Below are 26,005 nucleotides of genomic sequence, written 5' to 3' on the forward strand. Positions count from 1 at the left end.
ACGGTTTAAGAGGCTACTTAAGTGGGTGGCACAATACGTGTTCCAGGCCCATTAGTAGCATTTAATTTACCAGCCTGGGGCATATGGTATACCACTTTACTAGAAAAATTAACTATGCCAATCAAGTGTAAGCGAATTTTACCATGTATTAGGGAGTGACCACAAGTGCTTCAGCACTGGTTAGCTGTGGTAAAGTGCACAGAGTCCTATGGTCAACAAAAATGAATTCTGTGAAATAGGAGGGAACAAGGCAAAGAACTATGTTGGCGGACTACCCTAAGGCTCACAGGTATAACACCCTAAATATCTAATCACCATACCTGAGCTCATTTCCTCCAGTGCCAAATTGAAGGTGAGAATTTAGTGGAGTTGGGTAAGTTGAGCTGGAGAAGGAATGGGGAGGGGGAGGAAAGGAAATGAAGGAAGACTAATTGAAGGGAACATGAAGAGTTTTGAAGTGCCTGGCCAGAATTAACAGCAGGTGGACTGAAATGAAAAAAAGATAAGAAGCGATTTACTGTGTCAGCACCCTGTGCCCCTTTGAATTTAGGTGCCTTTAGCCTGGACTCTGCTTGCCCCTGCCCAAGTCCAGCCTAAGTGCTTTTTTTCAAACATGAACTCATGAAGCATTCGTGACAGCCTTTCCACCCGATGACAACACTGCTTTAGTGAACCGAGAAGCAAGGTAATTTGTTATGTGTATCCTATATGTAGTTTAGACCAGTGGTTCCCAACATGTGTTCCGGGGACACCTGGGGGTCCGCGAAGCCTTCTCAGGGGGTCCGCGAGAGCCTAGAAAATTAAAAAATAGTAACAAATTTTGACAAATTAAGTCCCCAGCTTCCAGTAATGACTCAGGCGGGGGTCCCCGGATTCCAATGATGATTCAGTGGGGGTCCCTGGGTTCTATTAATGTTAAAGTGGGGGTCCACAGAAATCTAAAGGTTGGGAACCACTGGTTTAGACTGTATGCTTTAGGTAGAAAAAACAATATAGTATATTAAATCACAATCAAAGGATGGTTTCCTACAGTATCTTGAGCTAATGTTTTTCAAGGTGCTCTCAAATATGTTGATCAAGGAAAATTAAGCAGAGTAAAATAAAGCAGTTTGCTAGGATTGGGCAACGTGATCAAGATGGGGAAAGGGAATTAATTCCAAATTTCCTGGTTTTACATTGTGTAACTGAGTCACAAGATTAGTTTATTATTCTGACTTCTGTTACGTCAAATATTAATGCCTTGTGTTTAATTCTTTGAGGAGCTTTGAGTGCCTCAGTGCACTGTGTTAAATAAATCAATGTTATTACATGTTAAATCAAGCGTTTCTAGAACAAATATCATAGTTAGGTCAAGTGAAAGAAGGGTACTCCGTTTTATCTTTGATAACACCTGCTTCCCCTTAAGTAATTACTAAAGATACCTACTTCATGAGATTTTATTGGCAGCTCAGAACCTTTAGTGAAGGCAGTTACCCATGTTAACAAAACAAAGGCCTGGGAGAGCCCACAGAGATTCAGAATTCACATGACACAAGGATAGTGCAGATCACTGCTGCGGGAAGGCTTTCACACAGAACTCAAACAATGCATGTGCATTTTTCATTAACCCCTGAAAGTGGGGCAGTGTGTTAGATGTGATGACCATCAAGACTGCAAAGTGTTGTCAAAGTGTAGAAGTGCTTGGAGAACGATGGAATGGTAGTGATTTTTTACACTGTACTCTAGCAGCAAACTATTTGAAAGATCATTAGCATACCATCCTTCTTCAAGTACTTTCACAGGGATCTGCAAGGTCCTCGCTGTCAGCCTAGCTTGAAAACGACAGCAGTGTTGGACAGCACCTCTTTTGCTGAAGGAGAGGCTAGGGATGGGTTAGAGCTTTAGACCGAGGTAATGAGATTTTCACTTTTTGTCTCCTTGGAGTCCTATGCAGTGTTTCCGGGTCCTCGGAGGTGATGGTTTTTATCTAGGCCACATCACCTATGTATAGACTTCGTATGTCATGGTTTGGTTAATTCTGGGTTTGCCAGTGGCTCTTCACGCTTGTCTGTGTGGATTTGGTCTCCATACTGACCTGGCCTCTACTTCTATGTTATTCCCTGATCCTCTTCTGCCTTCTGATGTGTTGTGGGGGACAGGGGCACTTTCAATTTATCGAACTACCTTCTGGGGCCTTCGGAAATCTAAGTCTGATAGGTAGGGCGTGGTTTCGTTATCAGGTTGCATTCCTCCAACGTGAGCAGGCTCCTTTTGAACAGCATGGCTAGCCAGAGTCCTCGTTCTGCTCTTTGCTTTATTCCATTAGATTTCGAGAGGCGAATTAGTGTTTGCCAGAGGTTAACAGTTTTTTCATTTGTCCTTGTGGCCTCTCCCACATGAACCACTACTTCGCTTCTTTGCTTATTCTGTTAATGTTGGGCCGATGCGGTCCTGCAGCTGGTATTAGTATATTGAAGCCTGAATGCATGGCGTGCTAATGATTCAGGCATTAGTATCTCTATGGTTTGTATTATTGTTGATTAATAGTACACAGTTTTGTGTGAGATATTTGGTTCGAATTCTTTCTCTGTATGCAAAATACTAATAGTGGTATTTGCTGCTACATAGCAGTGACAGGAATGGTACCCAAAGCCATATTTTGTAAAGTTTGATTTTTTGCGTAATTTATTTGCCTATGTGGGCAGTGCTATTTTGGGGACTGAGAATTAAATTATTGACTTCTACCTGCTACAAAACAGCGTATTACACCACAAACATCAATTAATCAAAACAGTACTCCCGTTCAGATATGTGCTGCTAAAGCTGCACAGGCCAAATTACAATCTCTTGGATGTTTCAGGCAATCCAGCTCACACAAGCAGGTGCTAAAGGGCCTAGTAGTGACCATCTCTATCCCACCTTATTTTCCCCATTTTATTTAACATGTTGATATATCTCTTCTAGACTAATGGTAGGTTTAAGGAACGTTACGTGGTTGCATACACACAAAGCAAGGGTACATATTGCCAGGACTTGATCTATCTGTCTATATGTGCACATACAATACATGGATAATTCTTCTTATTGAATGTTTGCCAGTGGTTTCAAAGTTCTTTCCCATAAAAGTCTTGTATTTCTGAGTGCTGTATTAATTTGCAAAAAATGAAAAGGCTAAATGGATGTTTTTGCTTTCTGACAGTGCTGATAAAAATAACACTTTCAAAGGGACATTTGAGCCTGGGCAAAATTTAAATTACACAGGCTCAACTTGCATAATTTTGTGTTAAACTTGTTAAACAAAAATCGTGTCATGGAGCTATAATGGCATACCACGTATTTATGCTATTGTTTGCTGCAAAGTTATAGCACAGTAGTATATAAACAGTGCAAGCAACCAGAACGTTAAGCACTGTTGTGCATGAGAATTGTGTTTGCCCTGCTATTTTTCCAGAGTTAAATGCATCTTCATGTTGAAAAATTGACGCAAGGACATATTTCATGCTAAAATATAGCAATAAACAACAGATTTTTATTTCTTGCAATTAAGCATTATTTTGCAAAAGTCTCGTGACATTTAGGTGCTCATTTAGACTTCGGCGGTCTTTGCGAAGACCGATATATTACAACGTCGTGCCAATTTCCACCCAAGTTCAGGTGGCAATCCAACACCGTCATCATAGAGGTGGTTTCCACCGGCGGCGCCACCATGCCAACAGGACAGCACCCTCCGTCTGTATTACGATTCTTAGTACAGTGCCACCGGGCCCATTGCCTCCCAGACAGCCGCCTCGCTGAAGCCGGTATGTTGATCGTTCGAAAGGGGGGAGGGCAGTAGAGGGGGATGTTGTGTGAATGTGTGTAGTGTCTGCATGTGTGTATGAATGTGAGGGGGTCTGTGTGCGCGTTTGTGAGTGTGTGTATGCCGAGATGGGTGTTGTGTGTGTGAGTGTGGGTATGTTTGTATGAATGCAGAAAGGGGTGTTGTGTGTGGGAGTGTGTATGTTTGTGTGAATGCGGAGGGGAGGAATGGGGTGTCAGTTTGAGTGTGTGCATGAAAATGTATGTGTCTGAGTGCGTACATGCAAGTGTATGTGTCTGAGTGCGTGCTAGTGTATGGGTCTGTTTGAGTGAGTGCATGCAAGTGTATGTGTCGGAGTGCATGTGTGCGAGTGAATGGGTGTATCTGAGTACATGTTTGGGTGCCAGTGTGTAGGGGTGTATGTTAGCGAATGCGTGGGTAAGTGGGGGTGCGTGAATGTAGGTGTGTGGTCATGTGAGGGTGTGTCTACCGGCGACAGGAATAGAGATTCCTGTCGCAGGGTGCATGACCACCAGCATTTTCGTGGTGGTCGGCTGGCAGTCAGCCGAGTCGTAACGCAGATTGTGGTATGACGGCTACCGCAGGGCCAGAGATGCTCACCACCAAACTGCCAAAGTCATAATATGGTGTTTTTTTCCACAAACCCGGCTGCGATATGATCGCCACCACGAGTCTGGCGGTCCAGGGACCTCCAGACTCTAAATGAGGGCCTTAGTGTAATTACGCAAAAATGTAAGTGAATTTTGTGCACTCCCAGTGCACATCTGACATGCTCACGTTTGCAGGCCTATCTGTAAATGAGTCCTCCTCAGTGTGTGAAAATAAACATTGTCCTGCATTGCACCTTATTTTTCATATTTGACTTATCAAACCTACTCTGTAGTGTCAATGCACTTGAAAAGAAAAGCACATTTTAGCGTACATGTTTTGAATTTCCTTGCAACCTATTTTGTATTTAAAATTTGACTTCTAATGAAAATTGATGCATATAATAAATTTAAAATATTAGGGCTTTAGCCCCAGATGCAAACACACAGCTCTCAAAATATCGGCAGATATATCTGCAGTATCAGGCAAACAATGTTTGCTGAAATGCTCCAAATGTTTCAAAAGAGTACAAAATAAGTTATTAAATCAAGTTATATATGAGAAAATAACAAGTAATATTTATAATATGGCCTTATATTGACATCTTGCAGTTAGGTGGCATTTATAAACTACTCATCCTTCAACCTTGTGGTTTATAAATGTCCCATTCGCTTGCACCATGACTTGTCACAAGGTAACTGGACAAGGGTGGAACGAAGATCTAGACACAGGGGATATGCTCCCCGTCCAGTTTATCGACCTTCGGAGACTCCCTTTTTGGACCACAATCGTTTTAATTGTCTGAATGGTCTGGATGGTGTGGACTGACTGCCCCCAAACCCGAACTCAAATCCTGTGACCTTGGATAATGGTCCCAGTAAACTGCCTGATCCGGCTGAACCCACTTCTGAAAATGATCCTGTTAGAGTAATTGGTGTAGTTTCTGGCTTTGGTACTGGCTCTTCCCCCCACTCCATCCCTGCAATCTGTTCTGTGGCTTCTCCAGCGCACATGAGACTAATTTGGTGGAATGTGGCTGGTCTAGCCAGTAAACTGGGCACCCAAGATTGGATGACTTACATTGAGTCCGGGGATGTTTGCATGTTCCGAGAGACTTGGGCAAGGGAAGATTACAACCATCAAGGTTACGAGTCATTTTCCATCTCGGCTAGGTGGGAGGGTAAGGGCCGCCCCTCTGGTGGACTCACAACTTGGGTGGCTTCCCACTTAGGATGTCAGGCTTCACGCCTACCGGTGCCATCAGATGATATCCTAGTGGTTTTATTAGCCTGGCCGAACCTAGCGAAACTTGCCCTGATACATATTTACTCCAGGCCAGTGGGAGCTTCGCTTGAATCCCCCACTATAGAGGAGCTTTCAGTATATTTAGCGGAAATGCCAAGAGATATCCCTTATATAGTGGGAGGGGATTTAAATTCCCATTTCGAGCCGTTGGTCGGTCTCGTAGAGGGATTTCCCATGGAAGAAGAGTTCAGGTGGTCAGTACCCTCTGTTGTAGCACCTTCCCCAAAGGCATGGACGCCTGTGGCTTTGCAGATTACTGCTCTCACCCTAAAGCATGGAATTAGAGCCTGCAATGGACGTATTAAGTCTGATGTACCAAGCAAAACCACGTACAACAGAGTGGGAAGAGAGTCCCGCTTGGACTATGCTCTTGTACAGATAGTGAACTGGTCTTCTATCCTGGACTTTAGGGTGGTGGAGAGACTGGATAGTGACCATAACGCCCTTGAACTCGATCTTAGCCATCCTGGGCCAAAGGCCTCCATAACAACCATGGGGGAGTCCAAACCTGAACTACTATTAGACAATAACAGGAGAAGAATCAGGTGGGATAAACTAGCTACGAGCCAAGTGAAACTTTCGAAGTTCTACGCAGGTTTAATCCCCATTTTGAAAAAAGTGGGAGAGCTAGCCAACGATGTGGGCAATATAGTCCACCATGAGAAATTATATCAGGCTCATGAGGACCTTATAAAGGGAGCGGCCTCTGAGCTTTTTACCAGGGTCCAGAATCAGAAGAGGATCCAACAACATAACTCCTTATGGTACAATGCAGTCTGCAGGAAGGCAAAGGGAGAACTCCTCAGATGCATCAAGGAGGGAACAGATAGAGAGAAGCTGCGAGAAAGTAGACGGGCTTATAAAAAACTGGTCATCCATGCTAAAACCGAATGGGAGGAGAACCAGTGGGAGGAGCTTACCACTTCCCTCGCAACAAGAGACCACCGAATGTTTTGGAGAGTAGTAAACGGGGGGTCGGGGAACCTCCATTCGGCAATAGAACCAAATATTGCAGCAGGGGTGTGGCAGGCACACTTCCAGTCTCTCTACAGTTCCGAGCAGGGAGAAACTAAGATTGATTTCGGTACTGGACTGGTAGAGTATGGCGGGGATTTGATAACAGTGGGGGAGGTGAAGGTAGCACTAAGGGGACTTAAAGCTGGAAAGGCGCCAGGATTGGACGGCCTGCCCGGGGACCTGTTCAAGCAGGAGCCCGGTGTTTGGGCCCCCTATCTGGCTGCAGTGTTTAATGGAGTTTTGTGTGGCATGGAAATTCCGAGTACTTGGCTGGGGGCAGAGGTGGTTCCTATATTTAAAAAGGGCTCGCCCCTGCTCCCAGCCAACTACAGACCAATCAGTCTAATTGACGTGTCACAGAAGCTGTTTGGCAGGATACTGCTGAATCGGCTTCAGGACTGGGTGGAAGAAACGGGTGCCCTCAGTCCGTATCAGGCGGGATTTAGAAAGGGAGTTTCTACAGTGGACCAGGTTTTTCGTCTGAACGTTATCTATTGGAGGGCAGCAATATTGGAAGGGGGTAGTTTATACACTATATTTGTGGACCTGAGGGCTGCGTTTGACCTCGTGCCCAGAGGGAAACTATGGAGTGTTCTGGCTGAGATGGGGGTCCCCCAAGACATCCTGATAATTTTAAAGAGATTGCACCATAATAACTATGCCCGGGTCAGGTGCGGGAAACACGAGGAATTAACGGACAGATTCCCCTTTGACAGGGGGGTTAGACAGGGCTGTGTATTGGCACCGACCCTGTTCTGCCTCTTCGTCAACGGGGTAATCGCCCATCTCAATGGAACTGAATACACTGATGCCCCAAAATTGAATGGCAGCAGGGTGCCTGCAATCATGTTTGCAGATGACACCCTGCTGCTGTCCAAAACCCCTATGGGGATACAGAGGATCCTTGATTCTTTTGTGGCTTTTTGCACAGATAGGGGGTTAGAAATCAATGCTAACAAAACCAAGTTTATGGTTATGAACCCAACCCCAAGATCACGCCCGAACCCCTTACTGGGAGCTTCACGTTTAGAGAGAGTCTCCACCTTTGAATATCTAGGTGTAACGTTGAATGAAACCATGTCCTGGGGAACTCACCAGACTAGGGTTAATCTTAAATTAGTGCAGACCACTGGCGGCATTGCTCGGTTGATGAGAAGCTCCACATATCGACCGCTTGGGACGCTTATCCAGATATACAAGGCACAGGCTAGAGGAGCTCTGATGTACGGGGCGGAACTGTGGGGTCACACAGCTTCCTGCAGTTTGTCTATAACTGAGAACAACTTTATTAGACAGATAGTAGCACTTCCGTCCAGTACTCCGCTCCTCCCCCTGAGGATGGATCTGGGTCTGAGACCAATAGCAGATAAATTAGGTCTCAGACCCATAGTCTTCTGGCGAAGGCTATGGAGCACCGAAGAACTCTCTTCTTATAGGGCGGAACTGAGGGAGTTTTTAACCCACCCTAAAGCTCTACAGATCCCGTGGATAAAATATATAAAAAAGTCTTGTATGGGATTGGGCCTCCCTGACCTGTGGTCGGATCCAGTTAACGCCTCACTAAGGATCCCACGAAGAGCTTTGGTTAGTGCTTACCACGAGCAGAAATTAGCTATGGCCCTAGACTGCAAGAATGAGGGGTCATTAACATCTGTATTCGCGCAAAGCAAGGACTCATACCGCTTGGAGAGGGTTCTGGATGCTATGTCTCCTGTGCTGGCCAGGAAGCTTTTTCTCCAATGGAGATATGGCACATTGCCTCTGCGATCCTACACCTGCTCCTGGTCAACACTGCCATCTACCAAGCTATGTCCGACATGTGTGGGAGCAGAGGAAAGCGATCTGCATGTGGTCTTGTTTTGTCCAACTTACAGGGCCGCCAGGAAATATTGGCTCCTACCACTTATTAGAAACCTTGGTTTCAGGGAGTACCTCCCGGTGTACAGAATTTTAAAAACTGATGTTTCAGGTCCAATTGTGTTTGCACTAGCCAAATTCCTTACCAATGTCTGGCATATTCGTACCCGTATTTTAAAGTTGCAGGCTCCTATCTAATTTTAAGTTTTTATTTTAATTGTATGGTCTTTTATCTGATGTGTTTCCTGTTTACTTTCCCTTGATGGTTTTACATGTTCATATGTGTGTTTTTTGTGTACATCTTTTATGGCCAAATTGGCCGAAATAAAGATTAATTAATTAATTAAATGTCACCAGAACCGACTGACCGCAATACAGGTTCCTGTAGATTATCCTCTCTCTGCATATGTAGAACTGAGACCTGCTTTATTTCCCAGCCACCATATGTTCCTGTGTAATATTGTTTTCCCTCTTGCTTTGTTTACTCTTGTGTACATGTCCATCTCAATAAATACAGATGTTTTGTTCCCTCTATAAATATTTACCAAATGTAACAGTATCTGTAGTTTTAAATGAAAGGCCTGGATCTGAAATTAGTTTGTCAAGCTTTTATTTCACCTTTGTGGAGAATACATTTTGTCGTATCACATCCAGCCAGTCTGATAGCCCAATATACAAACTCTCTCTTGACCATAAACTGAATTCAGTCATTCACAATTTATGACTTGTTTTGAATCTAGAAATACATTTTCACTATTAGCTTCAGGCCAGGAGCAAGAACAGAGTGTTACTAAAAAACAGCGAACTCTGATAAGACAGATCTTAGGGAAAGCAAGAAAGATTGGCGGCCTGGGTGTCTTGTTACCAAATCCCTCAGAATGTTCTTTTACTAATCTTCATGCCATGTTGCAGAAGTGTATGCAGAGGTCGAAAGTCACAATGTGTCCATCATATTATTCACATACAATATCTTGTAAAACCTGGTCAAAGTTGAAGTCCAAATCATACCAAATCATCACTTTAGATAAACGCCTCTACTCAAACAAGATACATTTTATCGCACACTTAAATATGCATATTGTTACCCCCACAGGAACTTGAAAGTAAACATAAACTAGATAGACAGCAAGTGAAAAAATAATAAAACTGAAAAGTGTGATGTGGCATTACCTTAGCCCAAAACTGATAGTAACACTTCCATTCTCATCTAAAACACTACTGATTATACAACACACTTATAGTTGAGAGACCAATAATACTCAATCATGAAGTTCTGATAGATTTTGTAATTACATTTTCTAATTATGAAGCTGATCCATTAACATTTTTTTTAGAAGAGGCGTAAGGAAAAAGGTAAGAAGACACTTAAGGTCTATTGTTCTCAATGGATCAGGAGATATCAAATAATAGTTCAATATTCTTACTTTTCCTGAAATGAGTACTTGAGGTGTAAATATTACCTCAAACTTTTCACTAACTTAGATATCACTGTGATAGTTACTATCCAAGTACTAACAAATTCAAGCAGTGCCAGAAATTGTGAGCGTGATCATCAGAATTCCAAAAGCACCTGTTATAAAGCTCACTTCTACCCTGTAATACTTAATGCAGTTTTTATGGAGGGATGCTGATAGCAATTAAAGAAATTAAGTTAATTAAATTATATTCCCCTGTGCAATATTAACAGAAGAGGGCAATACTGTTATACTGTTATATCCATTACCACACATGTAAGATGAGATTTGTTATTGGTGAATTTGGACAAGAATAAATCGTTTTGTTTCCTTTGTTCGCAACACTTAATAAATGTACTCTGGAAATGAATATGGAATATCTGCTTGGCTGATAAATCTGATGTGTGAAAACCTGGGATCAGATCCAATATCCAATAATTGTTAGGAATTTCAAGCCCACTTTTAATACCTGGAAGATTCAGTGCCTTTTTTGCAATGTAAAAACATTAAAACATTTCTCAGATATTAGATTCATTTTGAGTTTGGTTCTTATGGGGTTGTGTTAGTGCATGCAATTTTTAATTTGCTTAATATTTTCACTTTTAGAATATTGGTAATTACATCCTTATGAATAATCCTAGCAAGATCTTCCATTAGAGGATTGATAAAAAACAAGAAGTATAATAGTTTTTTTATGAATTAAAAGCGAAAGCAACTATTTGTACAGTGGTTCCTATTTGCTTTTGCATTTTCATATTAAAGAGAAGCCTTATTACAGATCATAAAATAACTGAAGAAAGCATAATCTCAGTTGGAGTTCTGATTGGCTGAAAATCCAGTTTGAGAGACCTGCGATCAAAAGCCATCGTCATCTGGAATATTCTGCAATGAGCTTTTGGATATATACACTCAACTACAGCTAAGATCATGGGAGGAGGAAACAGAATTGAGGGGCAAGCACAAGGCTTGGTATATGTAAAGGAAATTTATGGTCATATGTAGAGTGTTAGTGAATAAATAATAACTGTTCGAAGTGCTGGTTTTTTTACAAAACTCATTGGTAACCTACAGCATCTTTTGTGGTTTACTATACAGCAATGAATGCTCCTCCTCCCTAATTCTTTTAATTTAGACAATTTCTATATGGTTTTAATGGTCCTACAGAGTATTAAGATGTGTTTTGCATCATATTTTATTTCTCATTGTGCAGGTGGTTTACAAATCCAACAACCGTCAATGCCTTCTACAGCGCTTCTACCAATCAGATTAGTGAGTATCTAAATTCTAAAACTTCTACTGAAAAATATTGCAATTTCCTTGACATTTTCAGATTGCATAAAACAGTTCCAACAAAGCCCACTCTGCAGCTAATCATATTTTTGTGTCTTTTTAGTAGTACAGGGTACCCAGTGCTTTTCTGCAGATAAAGTAGTGATGAAATGTAAATTGAAAATATGCATAGCCTATATTCTTAACTTTAAAGTCAAAATACGTAAGTCCCGCATGTCCTAAAGGTAAAAGAGATTCATGAATAAGTGCACAATGTTCTTTGTGACTTTTATGGAAAACTATTTTCTTTTCCCGGGTTCTGAAACCTTGCCGTTTACTGCTGTAATGCCAGAGCATTTGAAAAAACAAGTTTAGTTTTCTCACTGTTCTGCTATCATGTTAGCACAGCTATGGGCTCTGAAACACATGATCTATCTTCTGCTGATCTACCACCTGTATTTTGTCTCTAGAAACCTCAGGAAAATTAGGGAAAGTGGGGCTCACTCCTGCAACTTCAACCACCATTGTCTCTACCAGGAGTTGGGTTTCTCCGAGCAGAGACTTTGGCCCCCATTATGAGTTTGGCAGATGCCAATCTCATCCCTCCATCAGGTCGCCTGTTTGGCCTGAACCCCGCCGGCTTAATTTGAGTTTCCCGCTGGGCCGGCGGGCGGAAAAACAGTTTCCACCTGCCGGCCGACCCAGCGGGGAACAGGGCCTTAACATTGCAGCCGACTCCTAATGGAGCTGGTGGCAATGTGGCGGTGCAGCAGCACCCATCGCGCATTCCACTGCCCATAATTCGGGGAGTGGAATGTGCAAATGGGCTGTGCATAGGGCCCCCTGATACCCACATTTAGCCAGCCTTTCCGTGGCGGTGTAAACTGCCATGGACAGGCTGGCGGTTGAGGACTCGTAATCCCCTGGGCAGTGCTGCTTGCAGCGCTGCCCTGGATTACAACCGCCAGGACCGCTAGTGTGCAGGTTGGCGGCAGCCTGGCGGTGTCAGCAGTGGGACCGTGGCGGCTCCGCCATGCTCATAACGTGGCGGTCAGACCACCACAACTGCAGGCGTCCGACCGCCACCGTGACCCCGGCGATCATAATCAGACCCATATAAAGGTCGGCAACATTGACCAGCATTTGTCACAGAATCTATAATTCCTCAATCTGTGTATTTCTCAAATAAGGAGGGGAGAGAGTCTGAGAAGCCATACATACCAAACAATTGTACAATTTGTGAGAGGATGTTTTCAACTTAGGGTTTTGAGTGACATCTTAGACAACTGTAGCTTCCCTCTCATTATCTAAATAAGTTACATTCTTTTAAACCTATGCCTTGTTTCAAAGGTGATCTTTCCATATGACATTGTCTCCATTTTTATATAAACACTCAATACCACTTAAGTTGTTTGCAATATCTGATATGCAACATTGTGCAAGTATCGAATAAAACAGAAACAAAATAAGAAAAATTACACAGGCCCACCAGTGGTTCAGAACATGCCTGAACATCCTTGAACAGGTCTTAAGAATGTAAATCTCCACTGAGAATGCACACTGTCACTGCAGACAGATTGTGGATACAGTGATGTTTCTCAACCCTTACTCAAAAGAAGCATAGTTTTGGATACAAATAGAGCGAATGTCCTCATCTTCAAAATAAACACAATTACCCGAAAAGTGCTGAATAACACATGCATAAAAAGTGCAAAATTTGTTGTAGGTAATCACACTTAGGCATTATAAGCACACAGGTAAAGTAACATATTGCATTGACTTAAGTTAAACTAACTGCTTAAATGTCGACTTTACACGTTAGAACTTAAAGGCCTGTTTTTTCCTTAAAACTGTTGTTTTTACAAGAGGATTTTCTCCTCAGACTACAGATGCTATAATTTTCTAGAAGCCCTCTGTTAGGTAGTGAATAGTTATCTTATTATGTATTGGACAACTGATAGTGAGGTTCTCACCGGGAGGAAAGGAGCTGATGGCACAAAACACAACTTTTGGGTAGAACTGTCTGAACCACAAGATTGGTTCTAAGTAACAATCCAAGGACATAGTTGCATAGCTTATTGAGAAGACAGGAGAAACTGGGGAGTTTACCTGCTTTCAGTGTTTGCTGAAGAATGATTGGTTCACTGAAGCAGGGAGTGGGAATAATGTTGTTAATATTTTGATTGGATTATATTAGCGTGTGTCCATAGATTAGTTAGAGAGAGATAGAGAGACCCTTCTTTTTCAAGAGCCCTTTCTCCACAGACCTTTGACTAGGTGTGGAGCGACTGCAGCAGAACTTTGGAAGCAGATCTTAGAGATGCCTGCTGACTAAAGACTGAGAATGCCTTTTCAATCTTTTCTAATTTCCACTGCTTGAGTGCTAACGTTTCATGCTTAAGTATTCTTCTTCTCTGATCACAACCTTTCATTTGGGTTTTCGGAACTGACACATTACCTTTCTTTCTGAAATGAAATGTTCTTCATCCCCAATGTTCTTTCGTTTAGAATTTGGGACTTTCTTCTACGGAAGACACTTGTTGCATTTTCTCTATCCTTTGTGTAATTCTTACTAATGTGGTATTTTATCTTGTCTTGAAATATCGATTTATGGATTATTTGAATCTGTAATAATGATGACAAAAATTTTAATATTGCTGAGTTAATGTCTGTAATTTAATGAATGTGTTAATTAACCCTTTAAAGTTTAAAATCACACTCAGGGGCATATTTAAGAAAAGTGGTGATGCGCACAGTGTAGCGCTACTTTTCTTGCGCCCCTTAGCTCCCCCTACCGCCACCATGTGTGCCCTGTATTTAAAATATAGCGCACTATGGTGCAAGGTAGGGGCAATAATGTGATTTTTGTTTACGCTATTGATGTACTCTGCAGGAGTAGTGCCAAGATGTTGGCACTACTCCTGCAGAGAACATAGGAGCTTATTGTATTCAGTGTCATGCCACCTTTTTAATGCCTGCTCTGAGCAGGCGTTAAAAGTGCTGAAAAAAATGATGCAAGGAAATCTCTTAGATTTCCTTGCACCATTTGTTTGCCGCCCCTAATGGGGAACACCCCCTTTGCATACATTATGCCTGGTGCAGGCATAATGTAGCCCAAAGGGTTACAAAGTGAGGCAATGCATGCATTGTACCACTTTGTAAATATGGTGTGGTGTTTTTTTGCCTTCTAATGTCACATTAGCATAAAAATGATGCTAATGTGGTGTTTGAATGGTGGTAGCGGCTTTTAAATATGCCCCTAAATGTCTTTCAATGTTCATGGTTGTTGATGTAAAGGATACCATCTTATCATCTCTCCTTGTTGACTACTATAGATCAATTTATGGATGTTAGACCTGACAGCCTTAGGGTGGCCTCCCTAACTTTTTGCCTGCCTCACTCCACTTTTTAGATACTCTTTTTGCTGGTTTTAAAGCTCTGCACACTTTATCACTGCTAACCAGTGCGTATGCTCTCTCTCTTTTAAACATGGAAACATTGGATCATACCGAATTAGACTATTTAATTTACTTATAAGTCTGTAGTAGAGTGCACTATGTGTGCCCAGGGCCTGTAGATTATATGCTACTAGTGGGCCTACAGCACTGATTGTGCCACACACTTAAGTAGCACATTAACCTTGTCTCAGGCCTACCATTGCAAGGCCTGTGTGTGCAGTTTCAATGCCAATTCAACTGGGCATTTAAAAGTATTTGCCAAGCCTAAAACTCCCCTTTTTCTACATATAGGTCACCCCTAAGGTATGCACTAGGTAACCCATAGGGCAGGGTGCTGTGTAGGCAAAAGGCAGGACATGTACCTTGTAGTTTACAGGTCCTGGTAGTGTAAAACTCCTAAATTCGTTTTTACCCTGCTGTGAGGCCTGCTCCCTTCATAGGATAACATTGGGGCTACCCTCATATCTTGTTTGAGTGGTAGCTGCTGATCTGAAAGCAGTAGGAAGGTCATATTTAGTATGGCTAGAATGGTGATACACAATCCTGCTGACTGATGAAGTTGGATTTAATATTACTATTTTAGAAATGCCCCTTTTAGAAAGTGAGCATTTCTTTGCACTTAAATGCTTCTGTGCCTTACAATCCACATCTGGCTGGGTTTGTTTGACAGCTCCCTTGTGCATTCACTCAGACACACCCCAAACAGAGGATACTCAGCCTCACTTGCATACATCTGCATTTTGAATGGGTCTTCCTGGGCTGGGAGGGTGAAGGGCCTGACACTTGCATGTCAAAGGACAATAGCCTGCCCTCACACAAAGGACTGCCACACACCCTACTTGGGCCCTGGCAGACAGGATTGAACTGAAAAGGGACCTTGTGCACTTCTAAGCCACTCTTTGAAGTCTCCCCCACTACAAAGGCACATTTGGGTATTTAAACAGGGCCTCTGCCCCTACCAACTCAGACACTTCCTAGAGAAGAGAACCTGAACCAGAACTTGCATCCTGACTAGAAGACCTGCCTGGCTGCCCAAAGGACTCACCTGACTGCTTTCGGTGAAGGACTGCTGTCTTGCTGTTGCCCTGCTGCCTTGCTACTCTCTGGCTGTGGTGAAGAAGTGCTCTCCAAGGGCTTGGATAGAGCTTGCCTCCTGTTCCCTGAAGTCTCAGTACCGAAAAGACTTCATCTCTACAAGAAGGACTCCTGGTGCGGCGAAAATCGACTCACAGCCTGCCAGAAACGATGCACAGCCTGCACCCTGATGAAAAATACACTGCATGCCAAACCAGAACGATGCAGCCCAACTTTGCAATGAGAAAATCGACGCAGTGACAGTGTTGCGACCAGAAATTCGACGCACTGCCCACTGGATCGATGCATAGCCGACCCGGAACGACGCAGCCCGACTTCCAGAGAGGAATGAACGCAGCGCCTGCCAAGCGGTAGAAATTTCCACGCAACGCCCACCGGATTGACGCAGCCCCTGTGACTTCGTCCTGTCAGCACCAGAAATCCACGCATCATCCCGGGGTGTCCAAAAACCCTGCAACCCCTAAGAGGATCCAACACTGAGCGTCGGAAATTGATGCATAGCCATCCCTGCATGAAAACTAAATGACACATCGCCATGTGTGGCCCGAGAAATCGACGCACACCCCATTTGTTTCCACGCCTCTCCTCCTCTGCGGTTCTTTGTGGAGATTTTGAATGCGAACCAGGTACTTTGTGCTTGAAAGAGACATGCATTGCTTTTAAAAGACTAAAGACAATTCATATCACTTTTACAGTGATATCTTAAAATATACCTTTTGCATTTTAATCGGTTTAACCTGCATCTTATCAGTTAAATATTATATATATTTTTCTAAACACTGTGTGGTGTATTGTTGTGGTGCAATACTGTGTTATTTCATGATTTGTTGCACAAATACTTTACACTTTACCTTCTAAGTTAAGCCTGACTGCTCAGTGCCAAGCTACCAGAGGGTGGGTAGAGGATCATTTGGATTGTGTGTGACTTACCCTGACTAGAGTGAGGGTCCATGCTTGGACAGGGGGTAACCTGACTGCCAACCAAAGACCCCATTTCTAACACTGGATTATTTGAATCTGTAAACATAATGACTACATTTTAATTCTTACTGAATTTATGTCTGAAATTGAATTAATGTGTCGATAAACCCTTTAAAATAAAACTCAATTTCTTTCACTGTTCAGGGTAGTTGATGTAAATGATAACTCCTTATCATCTCTCCGTGTTGACTAAGAAAGGTGCATAAGACCAATAGCTGGGAATATTGGATGATTATACTCAACGTTTAAGATATAAAAATCCCCTCCTTAGCAAGGGCATAGCCTAGAATTGGAGTTAACACTAGACTGTGTTAACCACAGACAAAGAGAAAGTAAAGTCTTCTTAGTCGCCGTGGATTGGTACCTCGGAAGCTGAGCAAGCACAGGACTGCTACTGATACTCCATAGCCTTTAAGCTTTTAAGACTCACAATGATGTATGTCTAGCTAAATGCATTTAAAAATAGTAATAGCATATTAAAAACATAAACCAAAAAGGTGAGCATGTCTTTTCTGGCTTTATGATAAATTAGATATTCCATCTAAAAGAAAGTTACAAAAAATAAGAAATGTGGGTAGAGTGTAATAATCTCTGAAAATATGTGTTTTTCAGCAGCACTTTTCAAGATTTTACATGTTCATGATGACAAACCTCTTGGGTTTATCCAGCCGAAGAGTAACTTTATAGATGAAAGGGCAGTAGTGAGGACTTTAAAAAGGTCTGAAGGGGGCAAGCAACAGGTGGATTATGGAATTTGTAGTGATGATGATGTATACTGTTGTGTGAATTCCCCTGCAGTTACTGTGAGGATAGCACTAAGAGCTTAATTTAGATATTGGCTAACAACATTTATGCTTGGTAATGTTGATCTATTACAACAAATGCAATTCAGGATAAAAATCTGCCATATTTATTGTGTTTCTCAGGTGTAATTTACGTTTATCCAGCAACGTTGGTGCATATGCCACTTTAGCTAGAAAAATTGATGGAAAATCCACAGAAGCCTGCTGGTAATATGTGTACCGCATATGTAGAAAAAGTCATTTATTGAACAAATATAATAATTAAGAGCAGGAAATACAAATAAACAAAATTGGGACATCAGAAATCCTTCTTGCAGGATTGAATGCATATTACAAGCAAACAAACCTGTTACTGATGCACTCTTTTTATTCTTTAGATTGAAAAATAACTTCATACCATGCTTTTTATTTCTTACCCCATTTCTTAATATAATCTAATGTAAAAACGTTCTCCTTACTTAAATGTATTTTTTTAAATTTATTTAAGCAGTCCTCTCACTCACTGAAGTTACTCAGAGTAATCTAACAATAGCTAGTGGCAAAAATGACTACCATTCACTGAAAATATGTTTATTATGGCCAATAGACCATAGACTTGCTCTTTCCAGAAAGATGAAGAAAGCATGGTAAGAATAACCATGTTTGTAGCTTTTTCCTGAATCTGAGTAAGGTTATTTCACATCATATAAATAAAGGAGGCCGATTCCATAACTCAGCTGTAATCACTCTGAAAGATCTCCTGCCAAATTTCTTGTTCTTGATTTTCAAGAAGGTAAAAAGAGCAGAAGATTGGGACCTCAGACCACAAGGCAAGTGCACTAACTTTGCTTGATAAACCGCCATTACTCTGGAGAAACAGTATAAGTATGGCATATTTTTATCCTGGATTGCATTAGTTCTAATAGATCAACATTACTGAGCATAAATGTTATTAGCAAATATCTAAATGAAGCTATTAGTGCAATCCTCACAGTAATTAGCAAGGGAATTCACACAACAATATACAGCATTATCACCGCAAATTATACAACCCATCTACAGCGTGCCCTTTTGAGGCCTCACTAGAGCTCTGTCACCTACAAAGTTACTGTTAGGCTTGCTAAACCCAAGATGCTTGTCATTGTGAACATACAATATCTAGAAAAGTGCTGCCAAAAAAACACAAATTGTTTCAGAGATTTTTGCACTCTATCCACATTCCTTAGTTCTTTGTTCATTTTTTTTTAATGGAATATCTAATGTATTCAAATGCCAGAAGAGACATGCTCTCCTTTTTGTTTTATTTGTTTAATTTAGTATTCTTATTTTTAAATGCATACATCTAGACATACATAAGTTTGAGTATTGGTGACCACAAGAAGCCTTTATTTTCTCTTTGTGGTTAACAAAATCTACGGTTAGTTCCGATTCTAGTCTATGCCTTTGCGAAAGCAAGGATTATTTATCTTAAACTTTGAGTATACTCATCATATAACCCCTGCCATTGGTTGTAGGGAACTTAATTAGTCGACAACAAGAGTAGATAAGGAGCTATTATTTACTTCAACTGCCATGAACACTGAAAGAGATTCAGGCCCTCATTACAACCCTGGCAGTCGGTGATAAAGCGGCGGTGATACTGCGAACAGGCCGGCTGTAAAAAAATTGGGATCATGACCACAGCGTAAACCACCAACACATAAAGCCACTTTAACACTCCGACTGCCACGGCAGGAGCAACAAACACCGTGGCAGTAACCGCCAACAGCCAGGCGGAAGACAATGTACCACCCACTCCATTACAACCCACCCATCTGGCAGCTTTTCCGGGGCAGTACCAACGCCATCAAAAGCACAGGGGAAACACTACTCTGAAGGGAAATGACTCACCTCTCGACACTCAAGGAAGAATGACAACACCATGGAGCCCGAGCTGCAGGTGTTCCCCATGCTGGTGTATCTTCTCATACACCAGGAACACCAACGCCGGCGAAGACGACCACGGTGAGTATTGCACCTAGCGCACAGGGGAGGGGGTAGGAAAAAGAGAGTGACACACACATGCATCACGTAACACCCCCACCCTCACTCACAACACCATACACACAAACACATGTAACAACATTACATATACACCTCGTAACCCTCAGGAATAAAGCAAGGACAAAAGGAATGGAGTCAAATGATTGTAATATTAGAAATACATTCAGAGAGAAAAAAAACGTATGTACAATATATACAATATATACAAAAGGTGGGACAATGTCCACACAAAAATTGTCCGTGACCCACTGGGCCAGAACACATAGGCCAAGCCCACACTTGATTCCTGCCTCAATACAGAGAGAACACTGCACGGGCATGAGGTTGAAAACACACAGGCACCTAGGGGGATGGGGAATGGGGGGCACCTCAGCCGGAAGATGGTACTATGCCACTGCTCCTGGAGGGGGCTCCATGCCATTGCTTGGTCCTGGGGAGTGCAAGGCTTCAGACTCTCTCAAGTGGGTGGTCTGCTCACTGCTTGGTCTTGGGGAGTGCAAGACCACAGTCTCTCAAGTGGGTAGTTTGCCCACTGCTTGGTCCTGGGGAGTGCAAGGCCACAGTCTCTTAAGTGGGTGGTTTGCCCACTGCTTGGTCCTGGGGAGTGCAAGGCCACAGTCTCTCTAGTGGGTGGTCTGCCACTGCCTGGTCCTGGGGAGTGCAAAGCCACAGTCTCTCTAGTGGGTGGCTTTTTCCACTGGTATGGAGGGGGCTTTGTGCCCAGTGTGCTTCATCCTGGCAAGGAGGGGCTGAGTGGATGGCTTCTTCTACTGGTTCTGTAGGTGGCTTTGTGCCCAGTGTGCTTCATCCTGGCAAGGAGGGGCTGAGTGCATGTCTTCTTCCACTGGTTCTGGAGGGGGCTTTGTGCCCATTGTGCTTCATCCTGGCAAGGAGGGGCTGAGTGGATGGCTTCTTCCACTGGTTCTGTAGGGGGCCTTGTGCCCAGTGTGCTTCATCGTGGCAAGGAGGGGCTGAGTGGATGGCTTCTTCCACTGGTTCTGGAGGGGGCTTTGTGCCCAGTGTCCTTCATCTTGGATGGGGCTATGTCACAGTCTCTCACCTGGGTGTCACAACAACAGCTTTTGCAGGGGGCAGGATGCACTGCATCCCATGTAGTCACTACTACACACTGCTCACCGGCGGTGATGGCTGCTCAGTGAATCGTAGTTGCGCTGCAAGTGGCGGTGCTGGCAGTGGTGGTGGTAGCCTCCAGGCCTTCACCAGCAGCCTCGGACAGCTGCCCACTGGGCCTGCTGCCAGTGGTGCTGCTTGCGGCAGTGCAGGTGGCGGTGCTGGCCGCGGGGCAGGTGGCGGTGCTGGCTGCGGTCCAGGTGGCGGTGCTGGTGGTTGTGGTGGTAGCCTCCAAGCCTTCACCAGCAGCCTCGGACATCTGAAGTGCCATGGCTGGTGTTCTGTGCCCCTTCCTTCCCTTGGCAGATGGTGGTGCCTCCTTGCTTCTGCCAGCTTTAGTCTTTGACTTGGCCTTGCTGGCTGGTTGTGCCCCCTTCCCCTTGCTGGATGCTTCTTGCCCTTGCCAGGTGGTGGAACCTTCTTGGCCTTGGCAGGTGTTGGTGGCACACTGGCTGGGCTGACAGGTGCCTCCTTGGAGCCTCTCACAGCTGTAAAAACCACAGCAGACGTGGACTGGGTGCCTGAGGTGCTGGGTTCTGGACACCCTGGCCCGAGGTGAAGGATGGGGGGGAGGTGTAGGGAACAGGTCAATGTTGGCGAGGAAAAGCTTCTTAGGAACACTGGGGTGGGAAGAGGGTGAAGGTTTGGGAGTGGAGGAAGAGGGAGTGGTTGTAGGAGGTGTCAGTCTGCTGTGTTTGGGTGCAGGTGCATGAGCTGGATGCTGTTGTGAGGTGGATAGCTGTTGGGTGGGTGTGTGCTTGCATTTGTCTGCTATGGTTGGAGGGGTCACAGACACAGTGAGAGAGGACACAGGGGATGCGTGCATTGATGTGGGAGTGGTGACTGCCAGTGAGGGGCGTGTAGTGATAGGCGTGATGGTGATGGAGGTAGTGGATGAGGATGTAGTGCATGCAGGTGTGAGTGGAGAAGCAACTGGAGAAGGGTGGACAAGGAGGAGGAGGGGGACACAGTGGAGGCAGTAGATGTTGGTGTGTCTGCATGGGGATGGTGCTTGTGTGAATGCCTGTGAGATGAAGTGTGGTGCTTGTGTTTGCCTGAGCCACTTCTGTGTGTTGATTTCGGTGATTGCTGGTCCGAAGGTGTGCTTGGGATAGACTGGGGTTGAGGGGATTGGGACTGGGTAGAGGAAGTTGAACGGGGGAGGCTGGAGACAGGGACAATGGCTGCCATCAGTGCGGAGGCCATAGACTGAAATGCTCTCTGTTGGGGCACCACGCCAGAGTGAATGCCCTCCAGGTATGCATTTGTTTGTTGCAAATGCCTTTCAACACCCTTGATGGCATTCAGTATGGTTGACTGGCCAACAGTGAGGGATCTCAGGAGGTCAATAGCCTCCTCACTGAGGGCAGCAGGGCTTACTGGGGCAGGTCCTGAGGTGCCTGGGGTTAAGGGGATGCCCCCCTCCTAAGTGAGCGGGCACGGGAAACACGCTGAGGGGCTGCTGGGAGGGTGGTGCTGGTACAGGGGTGGCAGCTGTACCTGTTGTTGGGGTGGGAACAGAGGTGTCCTCCACCGCCAGGGAGCTTCCATCAGAGGAGGAGTCGCTGTCGGTAGTGTCCCCTCCTGTCTCTGTCATGGTGCTCTCCTCGCCCTCCGTCCCACTGGTGCCCTCATCGTTGGTGGATTCGGCCACCAGTCCCATGTGGGATGCAGCTACCTCCGTCGCTGGTGCCTCAGCTCCTCCGCCAGATGATGCTAATGCAAACAAGGACAGGGTGACAAAACAAGAAGGTGGGGGGAGAGACAGATGATGCACTTGGTCAGTGCCAGCAACAACACTACCATGGGCGTACACAACACACAGGGAGCAGCCCCATGCACTAGGCCATGCACTACCAGTTACAAAGCTAGTCACCAGCCCATGACATTGTCTAAGGCCATTAGCTGCACACCTGAAACCCACAGGACCCTGCCCAGTAGTAGATGCCGACTACCACTATTGGGGTTTAGAGTGCTCCAGAGTCTGACCATCAAGGGACCTACCCTGCTAGTTCGCCCTGGCCTAGGGGCACCCACAGCCCACATCCCCCACCCAGGTAAAACTTAATGCACCAAAGTCATAAATCTGAATCTGTACTCAGCCCCTTGTGGCTGCTGTGATGCCTTCAAGCGCCCATCCAACTCCGGATAGGCCACCGCCATGATGCGGAACACCAGGGGAGTCAGCCTACGACAGGCACCCCTTCCTTGTTGGGAGGCCAGCCCCAGCTGGGCCTCCGCCGTCTTCACTGCCCAGCGGCGCAGGTCCTCCCACTGTTTGCCCCAGTGGGTGCTCTGCCTGTCAAAGACCCACAGGGTCCACACCTCCTTGGCGATGGCACGCCAAATACCCCGTTTTTTTATGGGCGCTGACCTGCAGAAAAATATGCATAGAAAAAGAGATTAGTCATACCGCCCACAATATTCCTCCAATCCCCTTACGCACAGACATTGACCACCAGACATGCAGCACTCTGCCCAGGACCCCTCAGCCCCCCCTACGCGAGGCTTACACACACACAATCCATACATTCATGGCCCACGCATCATGCTCACAGTGTACTCACCTGTTTGTCTGGAGGACCATAGAGTAAAGTGTACTGGGGTAGGGCCCCATCCACCAGTCTCTCCAACTCCTCCGAAGTGAAGGCGGGGGCTCTTTCCCCAGACACTCGGGCCATTGTCACTTCCAGACATAGGTCACAGCAGCACTTGCAGTGTAGGTCCTCTCCTGTTAAAGGTCAGGTAGCAAGTGAGTGAGCAGATAGAAAATGGCAGTCACGTCCGGGGCGGTGCATACCGTCACCGCTGGCGTACATCGCCATTGGCTCCTGGAACTCATAGGGACCAATAATAACCAATGCAAAGTTGCACGGCGGTCATCGACCCCTGACCGCAATGGCACACAACGCCAGCAGAATTACCTAATTTCCAATTGTCTCTCTTCAGAGGTCAGGCAGCAGCCATTTCAGGGGGGCACAGGTCATGGCACCTAACTGCGTCACAGCAGACATTGGTACATCAACTGACTCTCGAATTCACATACTGTTTCTGTAAAGGAAGAGATGCAGATTTATCTTAACATGTGTGAATATGACCCTCTGCTCACTGGTTTTCACCTTAGAGTTCAACCGCTGAGGATGAATAGGAGATGGAGACATCCCCTGTGTACAGACCCCGGGTGGACCTGGTGTCTATGGAGGACAGGCACATTATCCTGACTTACAGACTTGACAGGGCCACAATCCAAGAACTATGTGCCCAATTGGAGCCAGACCCGATGTCAGCTATCCGCCAGCCCACAGGTATCCCCCCTCTAGTGCAGGTCCTGTCAGTGCTCCATTTCCTGGCAAGTGATTCCTTCCAAGCGACACTGGCCATGGCATCAGGGATGTCTCAGCCAATGTTTTCCAACGTGCTGACCAGAGTGTTGTCTGCCCTGCTGAAACACATGCGCAGCTACATCGTATTCCCCCAGGTGAAGGATTTGGCCACAGTGAAGGCTGACTTTTATGCCCTGGGACATATCCCCACCAACATTGGTGCCATTGATGGTACACATATTGCCTTTGTTCTCCCCTCCCCCCCCGAGAAGTGAACAAGTGTTCAGGAATAGAAAAAGCTTTCACTCTCTGAATGTGCACATGGTGTATTTGGCAGACCAGTACATCTCCCATTATTATGCCAAGTATCCTGGCTCTGTGCATGATGCCTTTATCTTGAGGACTAGCAGCATTCCATATGTGATTTCTCAACTCTAGAGGCACCGGGTGTGGCTAATAGGTGAGCCCATGGTCCCCACCCAGTGTCTGGTGGTATATGGGTATGGCTTTGGCCCTAAGGGTGAGTGTGTGGCTAACAGGTATCCCTCGATATTTGCAGCTGACTCTGGTTACCCCAACCTCTCATGGCTACTGGCCCCAGTGAGGAATGCCAGGACAAGGGCAGAGGAACGTTACAATGAGGCACATGGGCAAACAAGGAGGATAATTGAGAGAACTGTTGGCCTCCTGAAGGCCAGATTCCGGTGCCTCCATCTGACAGGTGGATCCCTGTACTACTCACCCAAGAAGGTGTGCCAGATCATCGTTGCATGTTGCGTGTTGCACAACCTGGCCTTGAGACACCAGGTGCTTTTCTCCAGGAGGATGAGCCTGGAGGTGGTCTTGTGGCAGCGGTGGAGCCTGTGGACAGTGACGAAGTGGAGGCAGAGGAAGAAGATGTAGACAAAAGAAGTACACTCATTCAACACTATTTCCAGTGACACACAGGTAAGACACTGTAAGGTCACCTTCCATTGCAGTTTTGTGTTAGACATTGAACATGGCAGCCTGATTTCCCAATGTCTATGGTCACTTACTGTACCCTTTGGCATCTCTATTTTCAGGTCTCTGTGACCCACTCTGGCTCCTGGTGTGTTTACTGCTGCCCACTACAAGTCATACCTATGTAAATATTGCAGTACATTTCAACTGCAATGTTTACATTTTGTTCAACTAATACATATGTTAAAAATTTGACAGACTCCACACTAGAATTTGTTCCAAGGGTGTTTATTTATGTGCTTATAAGTGTAGGGGGTATTGCAATGGGCTGGGTTGCTGATGGAGGAAAGTCCAGGGTAGAGTCCAGTCTATTTGTATCACAGGTGCAATGTCCAAGGGGGCATAGGAAGGTGAGCAATGGCAGTTCAAGGTGGACAGGGTGACAGAGTGGGACAGAGGGGTGACAATCAGGAGAGTCTTATTTCCTGGCAGGGGTCTTGGCAATGTTCTCTGGCTTCAGCCTGCATCGCAGGGACCGCATGAGGGGTAGTTCTCCTTCTGCAGGGTGTGGGGTGCTGGTGGCCTGTTGTTCCTGTGGCGGGGCCTCCTGTCCACTAGCGCTGGAGGAGGTGGAGGGCTGTTCTTCGGTGTGGCTAGTGTCAGGGGCCCATTTGTGTGACACTGCGTCCCTCATGGTGTTGGTCATGTCTGCCAGCACCCCTGCAATGGTGACCAGGGTGGTGTGGATGTCTTTCAGGTCCTCCCTGATCCCCAGGTACTGTCCCTCCTGCAGCCACTGGGTCTCCTGCAACTTGTACAGTATCTGGCCCATGGTCTCCTGGGAATGGTGGTATGCTCCCAGGATCCCTGAAAGTGCCTCATGGAGAGTGGGTTCCCTGGGCCTGTCCTCCCCCTGTTGCACAACAGTCCTCCCAGCTTCCCTGTTGCCCTGTGCCTATGT

The 26,005-nt window shown here is 45.1% G+C and overlaps 1 protein-coding gene across 1 annotated transcript in view; it reads left to right on the plus strand.

The window, feature by feature from the left end:
- PHEX (phosphate regulating endopeptidase X-linked) overlaps positions 1-26,005 on the plus strand; it is a 1,559,577-nt gene that overhangs the window by 1,270,987 nt on the left and 262,585 nt on the right. The window contains exon 15 of the mRNA XM_069204739.1: positions 11,231-11,289. Coding sequence (XP_069060840.1) covers positions 11,231-11,289 — 59 coding nt within the window. The remainder of the gene's footprint in view (positions 1-11,230; positions 11,290-26,005) is intronic.

Source organism: Pleurodeles waltl, chromosome 8 (genome assembly GCF_031143425.1).
Source record: "Pleurodeles waltl isolate 20211129_DDA chromosome 8, aPleWal1.hap1.20221129, whole genome shotgun sequence".
In the NCBI taxonomy this organism is placed as follows: domain Eukaryota; kingdom Metazoa; phylum Chordata; class Amphibia; order Caudata; family Salamandridae; genus Pleurodeles; species Pleurodeles waltl.